This window comes from Labrus bergylta, chromosome 5, assembly GCF_963930695.1.
Source record: "Labrus bergylta chromosome 5, fLabBer1.1, whole genome shotgun sequence".
In the NCBI taxonomy this organism is placed as follows: Eukaryota; Metazoa; Chordata; class Actinopteri; order Labriformes; family Labridae; genus Labrus; species Labrus bergylta.
Window position 1 is genome coordinate 16,203,995 of NC_089199.1, and position 11,970 is coordinate 16,215,964.

The window sequence follows — 11,970 nt, forward strand, 5'->3', positions numbered from 1 at the left end:
TTAATGGTCTACTGAATTTTTCTGGTGTGTAAATAGTACACGGAAAATCCCCATCCTAATATATCAGAAAAGCATTAGTGACAATAGTTGATTAATATATCGACACCACAGTTAGGCTATTGAATTGAAAATATTACAACCAAGGAAACACTAATGTTTGTCAGAGTAAAGCCAGACAGAATCAGGACACAGAATCTGTTAGAGAGTCAGTTTTATTACTTACCACTCAGTTATTCTTTCATTTATAAGCAGCCATAAACCTGCATCTATAATGTTATCATTTATTTATTGGCTTTGTACACAAAAAACAATTAAGGCAGATGTGGCATCGTTGGACTCATTAAGCAAAGCAGGACCCCATGAAATACAGCAAACTTTGATGATTAGTCACAAGTACATAAAATATCACATACTTTTCTCAATTATTATGCTCATTATACTGAATGACAGTAGTGAAGTGTTAATAGGGAAATTCTAACTGACGCTGGGAAATGAATGGACATAAATGTAGTTACATTAATAATACATGTTAACACAATGAAATGACAGTAGAAAACAGGTTACAGTTTTAGGAACACATTTTTCTTGGAGTGCCTTTTGCATAAAGAAAGTGCATGGAGGTAAAATGACAATAGTTCTTACAGTAATTGGTCATCATGTAAAATGCAGGAATGTGCCTTACCCATATTTTGACAATACGTCTTATGACAAGAGATTATAATTCTGCTTTAGGTGCTCAATTACTTCCAGTTTTTTTAAGTAACTTAGCAGATAGCATTAAAAAACACAGGCAGCATTTTTTTTAAATCTCAGAGGCAAATTAAGACAGTTAAAGTAAAATAATTATGTATTTATAACAACTTCAAAAGCATACAAACGCCACAGTATGTCGTTGTTGATTTGCCATCAATATTGATGATGCGTCGCCACCCTGTCGATATCATACATTTTAAAGTCATAAAAATCTGGCGGATTAAAATACAGCGTTAACTCACCCTGATTACACAATCCATACCGTCTTGTCACAAATCTGTGAATGAAATCCCATGAATCCAGAAGCAAGAATAAAGCTTAGCTTTGACAATCTTTCTCAACACAGAACTGACTAGTGCATTATTGGTCGCTGTTGTTAACACCTGGACTGTTAGCAAAGGCTCAGTATGTGAGAGGACTCAGGATGAAGAGGCGATCCTCCTCCTTCCTGATCCACTTTAATAACTTGGTGACAGCAGAGACAGCCAAGGCCTTGGTCCCTAGTGGACTGAAGCAGAGGTAGAGCTCGAAGCCACTTGTCACCTGTAAAAGAAGGTCGTATTTATGATGGGTATGATAGGGCCTGGTGTTAAAAGTAATACAACAATACATTATATTTAAAAATTAAATAAAAAGTTTGCGTTTGCATTTATAGTGTAAAACTAAAATGCCTCGCTCAGTTCTCGAAATACAAGGCCCTCGTGTTACAACAAGTTTCACTACGTATGAAGAAGCATGCTCTGACTTTATGCAGCATGTGTTTGCAAGAATTTCTGATCTTTACAACATACCAGAGCAACATTAAAACCTAATTAAAATTAACTTCAGCACAAACGGCACACATTTTAGAAGGATGGAAATGGGGAAGAGAAACAAAGGTACTAGTTTCATTTACAGTTGCAGTGACTTTGATTACTGCTATATGTCCTCAGGCATTAAAGGTACAGTACAAACCTATGAAATGTATAAAACACATTTTCAATACATGCACTGTCAACTGATCCAGTGAAGATCAATCTTAATATTCTCTCTTGAAAGCATGTAGGGCTGACTGTAGATTAAAGCTTAAATCTAAAAAAAAAAAACGATTCCTTGTTCATATATTTTTAAAACAAACGTACACTTAAACTGATTTACTAATCAGTGCTACACAATCCTGAGGAACTAACCCCTTCATGAGATGAAATAACAGTTTTGGCAGTGTCATTTGATGATCTGATCAACTTTTGCAAAAATTCAAAAAGTCTCACGATGATGCGCTGGTAAATTTAAAAGTCTGTGATGTATTTCTTAGTTTAGGGACGTTTATAACGTGAAAATTTAGTCAGAGCTAAATTTAAAACACCAAAAAAACTACAAGCATCTCACTTCACAATGCCAAGCTTACCCATGCCATCAGGTTTTCACTTTCAGTACAGCGATACAAGGAGCGAAGAGGTCTGGTTGGATGATGCAAGCGGCTATGAAGGTCCTGGTACAATTCCATCAGCCTCTCCTGCTCTTCATCAGTCTGGTACACTACAGGAAATGCTGGGCTGTAGAAAAAAATGAAGTATTATGAAACGGAAAATGCATGAATACTTGGACAAAGAAGGTTGCTTGACATGACAAAATAAATTGAATTACTTAAGACACTTACAGTATGTTTTTCATTTAATAAACCACCTAGGTAAATGTATTACAAGTATAAAATGATCAAGCAGATGTTCCTACCCACCTGGTGTACAACCCTGAGCTCTTCGATTTATACAGAAAGTGTCTCAGCTCTGGGATGCCAACCTGCTCCACACAATAACTTGGACACTTGAGTGCCTCCTTCAGGGCCTGGTAGGCACTGCGCTTGTTCAGCCTCTCCAGGAACCGTTGCTTGCAGTCGGACATGTTAAAAAAGTCCTCTCGATCAGTAGAGACCAGGATCAGACAGAGATCAGAAGCAGGCTCAAGATAAGAAATGTGAGCGTGGAAAAATCCTGCAGTGTTGAACTTTGGCAAACAGATGGGCGTCCAGCCTTCCCCCTCCCGGAATGACGATGAGGAGCCTACAAGGTTGAAGACCAGGTTCAAGTCTATATGGTGCAGGAATTGGTCCTTTTTCCTCACCAGAGTCACCAGGCGATCCCCTGCCAGCAGGATGGAGAACACAAGGCTTTTGGATTTGGCTGCCTGCAGGCTCGATGACACCACATCCCTGTTGGAGCTGGGAAGAGGCAGGCAGGTGACAGCACTAAGCAGCAGACCGGGGTCTCGGTCCAGTCGATGCAGCAGGCTGTCGGTCAGGTACTCAGAGCCGGCCAGCAGGCGGCGCAGGTCGTAGTTCTGCTTGTGCTGGAAGATGTGGTTCAGTTGGGTGAGTGTTAGCAGGCTGACAATCTGGTAGTAGATGTACTGCAGCTCTCGCAGCAGCTCCTTGTCTGACTGAGAGGTTCGGGACACGCCCACCAGGACCAGAGGGCTCTTGGCAAGGAATACCACTTTACAGCCATCTGACACACACAAAAAATGAAAAGTTGACATGAATTAAGGACATTTTAATAAACATGTTTCTGACCATTTTATATATTACTTATTAACTGTATTCTAACCTGCATGGATGGAGCGAATGATGTTCTTCTCTGCCTCAACGAATGACACAAGGGCCATCATCACCCCCATGGTGCTGGACAGGGCCTCCTCTGTGCCGTAGCGGGAGTAGATGGGCTTTCCAGCCTCGCTTAGCACAAACACATGTTTTCTGTGGCTCCTCCATGCCTCACTAGACACATCTTCCTCCTTTGTCCTACTCTCAGATGCATTCTCATTGTTGTGCTGGTCCTCTACGCTTTTCTCTCCCACCAGCACCTCGAGGTCCTCTGCAGACTCTAAGGGTTTGTCCAGTTGAGCCTCCCTCCGAACCAACTCCTCAGTCTCAGCAGTCAGATCTTCAAAAGACTGTGCACGGACAAACATAGCACTCCTCTGACCGGCACCTGCATTCAGGGATAGAAGGGATAGAAGTGAAAGTAATAATGAGTCATTTAAAAATAAATGAAACATACACTTTCATTTCCCTATCAAAGGCTACCAGTCATGCGAGCAGTCATAGAGAAATTATCCAACTCTGGTCATAGCTTAACTCTAAACGAAATACAGATAGTAGATTTTAAAAAAAAATGAGTCAGGCAGATTAATCTGCAAAGAAATGTCAATCTAAAATTGAGCATTGTTTCTCCTGGAATAATTATATATCTTTAAACTCAAACTGAAATACTTGTTCTGCTGTAAATATGCTAGCCCCATGACACAAACACACTTTCTTGGGGGTGCCAGTGGTCTAGTGGTTAGTGCATGCGCCCCATGTACAGAGGCTAAAGTCCTCCAAAGTAGGTGTCATGGGTTCAATGGGTTAAACACTAAACAGTGAAGTTAAAAAAAGGGAAGTGAGAGTGGCATTTCAATAGATCCACTGTAATTCACACACACTCACAGTCCTTATCATAAGCTTGAACCTGGATAGATAGATAGATAGATAGATAGATAGATCAAATGAGAACAACAATAACATTTGGTCAAAATTAGCCTTAAGAGATATTACTTGTAATAGCAGCTGTTCCTTTGTTTTAGGAACTATGGTGTACTGTTAACCTTGTTCTTGTGTACTGTAAACATTTAGGAAGTTTTGTAATAAATCCATGGAGCATGGGCCAAAAGGTGTCATTATAAGAGCATATCAAAAGTATCTGGAAGAGCGTAGTTTGTAACTGCTGTCATTAACTTATTGTTGCAACCAAAGGGTAAACTCTAAGAGGGTAAAGTCATGAAGAGTCAGAAGAGATAACATTTCAGTATATTTAAAGCTTTAAAATCTGTTCGGATTGATCACCAGATTTACACTGCAGTCCTGCCGGTTGACAATGAAGGAATGGAGACTATGGACCTCACCAGGTTCAGTTCCCTCCACCAGACCTGGTGTGGGACTTTCTGCCCTGTCGGAACGGAGGTGGTCCACAGGAGCCAGATAACCATTCTCCCATGACGCAGTCGGCCTCAGGGCTTCTCCATCCATCACTGCTACTTTTGGCAGGGACACACACCTGACAGAACAGACCGACCAAAACCTTTAAGAAACAAGCCAGCAACTTGGTCACTTAAGTTTGACCGGAAATCAGGTTATGCGCATGCTGTACTACTGTAATGAGACAGCTTCTAGTGTAAAAGGCACTCATACTTTACCGCCTGACTTTAACCCTTTTTGTGATGTAAGACACTCCTGAAGTAGAAGCAGTCTCATTGTCGTTGCTACAAAGTGTTGGGACTACATTATTGACACTTTGGTAATATAACATTCACTTAAGCGTTTACGTCAACTTTTTTAATACACCTTTCTTGAGTCACACCCTTTCAGTGTGACTTCACAGGCTACTTCGATCGCTAACTTTAGCAGATAATCAACAGCATCGAAAGCTAACTATTAGCTGGGTATGGTCTATAGCGTTCTTTCTTTTTTTTACAACAGGTCCCGTGACTCTTATAAAAAATGTCCAGATCATTACCTTTCATTTCCAGAGCTGTCAACATTAGCTCGTTGAGCTCAACGAATCGCTTGACACATGACGTGCAGATAGGTCACAAGTAGGGACAAGACAAAAGTACTTGTTCTTGCTAGTCAACATGCCCTGTTAAATTGCGGAAGTATGAACTATGGGATTTGTAGTTTTGTGTTACAGAACCACCTGGAGTGGTAAAACTGAGGATTTGATTTTTATTACAGTTTGGAAATATGTTTGCATTGTTGGTCAATGGAGTTAATTCAATAAAAAAATATGATTCTGCTATTTAGCTCTGTCCATTTCTGACCTTTAACGTTGCATTGATAAAACTGAATAAAACAGCAATGCATTCTAATGGCTATGATAATGGATTAAGGCACACGTCTGTTGTAAAAGGGGGGTAGGCTATAATAGGAAACTAGCAGTATTGGGTCATTGTGATATCAAAACCGTCAGGTGGATGAATGACCCTGACCCGAGGACGTAGACTGAGCGGCGATAAGCAAGTTCTAGTTTATCTGATGAAGGTAGGATTTGCTTTAAATAACATTTCAAGAGAATACCCACGTTAACGAGCAGCACCTAAATGCAGCATTAGGGGGCGGGACTTACGTTTGAACGTGCAGCGGGGAAACACTGCCGCAGTTGTGTTCATGTTAGCTAGAAGTGGTTTGTCTAATGGGGCTAATTCAACTAGGGTGTAATATTTACAGTCTATGGTGTAAACCAACGCGACAATATGGATGTTAGCTTTCAACTCAGGGCGGCGCGGTAACTTAACGTATTTGTTTCGTACGCATCGCAAGGCATTAAAGGGCAACGAACCTCTAACCAAAGCTAAACAGCGTTAGCCTAGCTTATTGGTTACGTCACGAGTGTATGGTCTGTAACGTACTGGCCAACTCTATCGTCACAGCTTCAGCCAAACAAACAAAAAGAGACCTAACACTCACGAATATGCTCATGTAACACCTTTTCATCGCCGAGTGTGGTTTTCCTTATCATAAATAACAGGCTGACACTCTCACATTAAGATGCCTATCCGAGCATATTGCACCATTTGCTCTGATTTCTTCGATCACTCCAGAGATGTTGCTGCAATCCACTGCGGACACACTTTCCACTATGAATGGTAATCCCATATGGCCCTATCTCAATCTACAGTTTTGTTTAACAAAATAAATTAAAATGTATGTCGTGTTTTAAATGTGGTTTGATTTACTTTCATTGTCTCTTCTAAGTCTGCTCCAGTGGTTTCAGACGGCGCCCACTAAAACCTGCCCACAATGTAGAAAACAGGTAATGTAACATCCAAACGCCACCAAGCTGCTTACTTACCAGCAGAGGCTCAACTGGTTGGGTCAAACAGAAGGAAAACGTCAACATACAAACTTATGTCTTTCTGTATAGGTCAGCACCAGACACATTATCAGCAAGCTGTTCTTTGACATTGGTGGAGAAGAGGAGGCAACAGCGGACCCTGAGAGCTTGCAGGTACTGAACGTAGAGCACCTAAACAAAACATCAGTCTTTATTTTAAGATACATTGATTGTGAGGAGGTGAATCATTGTTTAGATTTTCTCTTACGATCAGGCAAGTGATACAGATAGTCCATTTCACTTCTCATTATATCATAAATTTGTGTTTCTAATTGTGTTTTTCTTCCTTACTTAGAATGAGGTCGATAGGATGAAGGCAATTTTAAGCTCTAAAGGTGAGTAATTTGACAATGTTGTTAAGCACTATTATTTAAGAACAATAAAGCACATCTTCATAAACTGTCGAACACATTTGTAGAGCGAGACTGGCGGGACAAGCAGAAGGTGGTGGAGGGCTTGAAGGACACTGTGGAGAGGCAGCGGAGAGACCTGGACGGTGTGCGGAAAGACGTTATGGAAAAGGAGATGCTGTGTTCTGCCCTCAGAGTAAGCTGCCAGTTCTCCTTCAAATAAAACCACATTCTATGCTGACTTGTACTGTTTCTGACATTAGGTGTTATTTATTCTGATTTATGTATATATTTATTTGCTTTTTTTTTTTTTTCTTTTCACAAGAAACAGATGTCCTACCTTGAGACACAACAGAATGACGTTCAGTCAGCCAAGGAGGAAGCCCGGCGACTCAGGACCAAAATGAAAACTTTTGAAAGGTTTCTTTACTCACACAAGTGCTATCAAATTTTGTCTTCAAAGTTCAGCCACACTTTATTTATCTCAAAATTAGGCCTGGGAGATAAAACTATGAAGATAATTATCAACATTTTTTTTTAATAATAGCAATATAATTTTGATCACACAATTGTAACAAAAATATGATATTTTAACTATTTACAGTCTAACAATAAAAAGAGTAGCGTGCTCTGTAAACTGTGCCGAAGACATGGGCATCTGAAACGGGCAACAACACTAAACCTTTTCCACCATTAGAAACAATATCACCCATAAGGACATACAGAAGGAAAGAAATGACCAAATGTCCCAAATGAGTGTTATTGGACAGTCTGCAAGCAGCAGACCAATAAGTGTTACTGCACAACAGAAAACTGTCATATCAGCGTTTTCCAGCTCTGTGCTTATAATTGAGAAATGATGCTCTGTTCAAGTAGAGTTTGTCAAGTTCTAACAATAGAGAATAATTTAACCACAATTAACCATCTGGTTTCTTCAGCTTTCACTCAGGAGCCGAAATCAGCCTTAAGGGTTTACTTCACCCATTTGCATTAAGCTTTGTATCATTAGAAACCTGGTAGTATTTTTGAATGGTTGCGCAAGCTCAGCAGCCGAGACTGCCGGCGGCGATGAGGAGCCGGGGCCAGGGCCGGCTCGTGCTGGGGCGGACTGGTAGTGTCTGTGCTCTCACTGTTTGCCTATGGACACAGACAGAGTCTGTTTTCTGCCAGGAATTTCCAAGATGCTAATTCCTTCTGGAAGAAATCTCGGAATCAATAGAGGAAACGGCCTTATGTGTTGAAGTAAATATGTCTGTAAACCATGACCTTAGTGGAGTGGCCTGCAGTGCTGTACATTCTGGGATTTAGTGTCTTTCATCCACATGAGCCAAAAAGACACTTTGTGCCTTTTCACAGCCAAGAAGGCACCAACTTCAAAATGTATTTCACATTTCTACTACATATATGACCCAATGTCAATACAGATTCATGTTTCAACGGGTGAAGTATCCCTTTAAACATTTCCAAGAAATAATGATTTGACATTTGTCGTGATAATTCTCGATATCGACTGATAGGAAAATTTTTATTGTGATAACATTTTTTGTTATATTTCCCAGCCTTACTCAATACATATCATTCTGAAAGTATGAAAAGAAATTGATTGACCCGATTACCTCAATAACATTAGAATGATGGTCCTTTAAGTATTCACATGAGCATTTGTGTATTTGGAGTTCGTGGCTGATATAGATTAACTAGCAGATACAATTAGGGATTCCATTTTTCAGTTACCTTAGAGACTCAGGTAAATAGATAAAACAAAATTATATTGAAATTCTAAATATGCAAACCAGCCTTTCTCTAAAATGCAATATACTGAACAGATTGTTAATTGAATAATCTGAATGCTCCTTGTTAGTACTGTAGAACCGTGTCTTTATTCATTGTCAAATAAGGCATACCCATGCCATGTACTAATAGTGTTTTTTTTTTTGGTTTTCTTTTTTCCAGTTTGGAGGTGTTATTACAGGGCCAGAGAGCTGAGGTGGAGTCCATGATCACAGATATGGGCATCAGCCAAGCGAGCAATGGAGCAACTCTCTATCTACTGTATCTCTCCTCAAAAAAGTAAGGAGCCCTCGAGGGCTGTTGATTTTAAGTGATTTTCACATTGTGTTGTTTAAGGACAAACATAACTTTTGATGTCTTCAGTCACTGAGAGCATATCCCCTCCCTTCCTTTTTTAGAGAGTATGATAATCTGAAGGGAAGCCTGAAATCTTCAAATGACATGTGGTGAGAAGCTCAAGAGAGAAGTGCTCACCTCAAACAATAAGGTAACTTTATGTTAGAAAGTCACTGCGCTGCGAGAATTCCATTGTTGTATGTGAAATCTTTATAATTTAAGTTTTTTTTGTGTTGTTTAAGTTACACAAAGCCTCACTGGAGGTGAAGCAGACCAACGAGGACATGAAGTCACTGCAGAGCGATTTGGCCAACGCTGACAAAGAGATCTCTGTAAGAGAAATCCTTAAAATACGAAGAGAAATGGATGGATGAATAATATAAAATATGCTTTTACTTTAAATCTGTGAAATTCACTTTTGTATCTCCTGCATGTTTGTCTGTTTGAAGAGTCTGAAGAAGAAAGTGGAGTTTCTGCAGAGGACTCTGAGCACTCCGACACGGACGAATGAAGCCCTGAGTCGACTAGTTTTTGAGAGGTGTGTCTCTCAGCCACCTCACAGAAATGTTCTTACTTTATGTCTTTTTATGACATCATCATACACACATCTGTCTGGGAATTACTGACGATTTTCTCTGTTCATCTATCAGCCCAGCACCAATGGAGCTGAAACAGCCTTATCTCCACCACACAGCAGGTAGCAATGATATTGACCTCAATATGACTTATGACGTCACTACGCCTGATAATGTAGCCAAGAAGCCGATGCAGGTCCCATCAAAGAAGATGCGGCTGGACCCTCCAGCGTAAGTTTAACATTGCTGATTTTGTTTTGTTTTTTAAATTGTCTTATATGCTGAATAACAAAACAGAAACTCTCAATTTCTATATTCAGGTCTTCTATGTCCAAGCACAATGAGAAATGTTCAGCTAAAAGCAAGGTAGGTTTGTGAATGTCACTCACATGGTCCATTTTAAAATCAATCGTGAATGCCCCTGAATATGATTTCTTACCTCAGGCTCGAGATGAGGAGGGATCCATTGATCCTTTTTTGAGGAACTCGCTCCTCTTCAGAAAGAAGACGTTCGGTAGTATGTTGGACCCTCAGAGGAAGCCAGGCGCTGTATGTACTTCAGAGCTTCAGATCGAATGATGCTAAGTGGAAATGATCCCTTCAGTGTTTTGATGACAAAAAATGTTTCTCGTTTCAGGTGAGGACTGGCTATGATGGTTTAGGAGGACGTACTAAATTCATCCAACCTGTATCCTTTTTTCTGTCACTTGGAACATACTTGTCAAACCATTGAGGAATTACGTAAACATTAATTTAGTTAGATTTGACCATTCATCTTGTCAGTCAATAGTTTCATGCTCGATTAGCCATGAAAAAACACTTCTTACTGTCTGCCGGGCAACATATGGCAGACAGAAGCAGTGAGCAAGTAACTGGTAGATGAAGTGAACAGCTAATACACAAATATTCCTTATGATTTTCAGAGGATCCAAACAGAGTTTAGATACTGGACTTAAGACACACTTTACATGTGTCAGGTGTTTAAAACATAATGATTGCTTACACTGCTTTCTTGGCTAGATGTGTTGATACTGTATTTCTAACAGTTGACACTTTTATAAAGTGATATTTCAATGATGCATCTAACCTTCTTTCACTGGTCTGAACTTACAAAAACAGAATGCAGCTTAAAGCCTCTGCACACCCACACAGGTGTTCGTGATTGAGACTATGCTATGACCTCTTCTCAGGAATATGTGGCTGCAACCGAGTTTGTTTGAATGACAGCACCACTAACCTGTTAGTTTTGGAGAAACTTTTCTGACAGGAGGACTTGGTGACCTTTTATCACACTCAGTGCTTTCAATGAATCAAAAGATACACTGTCACCATAGCGCCACCAATCACAAACTGTTCCTGGTCTTATCCGCAAGAATGATTTAAAGACAACTGTGTGGGTGTACCAAGGCTTAAAAAATACACTTTAAGAAAATAGTAACAAGAAGTTTTAAAATCCTACATCCAATTTGCATGAAAAAAACATGAACTTTAGCATTCCTTAACCAAGTGTTTCGATGCAGTCTCCTTTATCAGAGATTCGTCCGCTGATGAAAGCTAAAAGGAAAAAGGTAACCAGGCCCCTTCCCAAGATTGCGACCTGCCTGACATTGGACAGCTTCCTTGAGTAAACGACGACATCCGTGTATCTGGAAAGGGAATCAAAGGACAGATTGCTGCACATGATGAAGCATATTGGTGCTCCTGTGGCACTTATAACCAGCTACTCATCACCAAACAGGACTACATGTTTGAACTTTTATTTCAAAAGCAGTAACTGACCATAATTGTGACACGAGGTTGAGTGTTTGGGCGACATCAGTCAACTTGCTGTATATATTTTTTTAAGTGATGACTAGAACTGATGAACATGTGTGTGGTCAGTGTCTCGACCAGCCTTCTACTTGTTGTTTTGTGGGTGTGTTTCGTATGTGAGAGACAAAGCCAACTTATTTGGGTCCATTTGAATGTCAGTACTCTGTTGTATGTCCTTTAAAATCATTGCTGCATCTGTTCTCTTTAATATGATAAATATTCAGTTATTTTTCTACACTTCTCCTTGAACACCTACATGTGGATATACTGTAGTTTTTTTTTTTAAAAAAGGTCCTGTCGCATGTAAATCAACTCAAATAAACAAAAGGGTTTTTTTTGTTTTTTTTTAAATTAAGGTTTGTGTGGGGTCTGCCATCAAGTCCCTCTTTTTTAGGATTGTATTTACAATGAGGTGTTCCAGCCTCAAGATGGCAGTACAGACTGTTT

The 11,970-nt window shown here is 39.9% G+C and overlaps 2 protein-coding genes across 3 annotated transcripts; one reads left to right on the forward strand and one right to left on the reverse strand.

Annotated features, from left to right (window-relative positions):
• Window positions 1-194: 194 nt before the first annotated feature.
• Window positions 195-5,437, reverse strand: mon1a (MON1 secretory trafficking family member A). 2 transcript variants are annotated; one of them, XM_020633896.3, is made up of 6 exons: window positions 5,283-5,437; window positions 4,672-4,823; window positions 3,336-3,719; window positions 2,471-3,236; window positions 2,141-2,288; window positions 195-1,296 (listed from the first exon to the last, which is right to left on the reverse strand). In XM_020633896.3, the coding sequence occupies exons 2-6, from the start codon at window positions 4,793-4,795 to the stop codon at window positions 1,156-1,158; spliced, it is 1,563 nt and encodes a 520-aa protein (XP_020489552.1). In that variant the 5' UTR covers window positions 4,796-4,823; window positions 5,283-5,437; the 3' UTR covers window positions 195-1,155. The 2 variants fall into 2 exon arrangements, with proteins under 2 accessions (XP_020489552.1, XP_020489553.1); XM_020633897.3 differs by having other exon boundaries at window positions 4,672-4,847; window positions 5,283-5,424.
• A 449-nt stretch (window positions 5,438-5,886) lies between these two features.
• traip (TRAF-interacting protein) lies at window positions 5,887-11,763 on the forward strand. Its single transcript, XM_065954998.1, is given in 17 exon segments — window positions 5,887-6,411; window positions 6,521-6,578; window positions 6,690-6,773; window positions 6,955-6,994; window positions 7,078-7,205; window positions 7,335-7,429; window positions 8,963-9,035; window positions 9,037-9,079; window positions 9,201-9,247; window positions 9,249-9,287; window positions 9,379-9,468; window positions 9,586-9,674; window positions 9,787-9,942; window positions 10,032-10,077; window positions 10,156-10,260; window positions 10,349-10,399; window positions 11,232-11,763. Coding segments are annotated over 17 exon segments (1,350 nt in total). The 5' UTR covers window positions 5,887-6,313; the 3' UTR covers window positions 11,340-11,763.
• The last annotated feature ends 207 nt before the right edge of the window (window positions 11,764-11,970 follow it).

Coding starts and splice junctions, on each gene's coding strand:
- mon1a (XM_020633896.3), bottom strand. CDS start 4,795: ATGGATGGAGAAGCCCTGAGGCCGACTGCGTCATGGGAGAATGGTTAT. Junction 3,720..4,671: donor GGTGGAGGGAACTGAACCTG/GTGAGGTCCATA, acceptor CCCTGAATGCAG/GTGCCGGTCAGAGGAGTGCT. Junction 1,297..2,140: donor GTGAAAACCTGATGGCATGG/GTAAGCTTGGCA, acceptor CTTCTTTTACAG/GTGACAAGTGGCTTCGAGCT.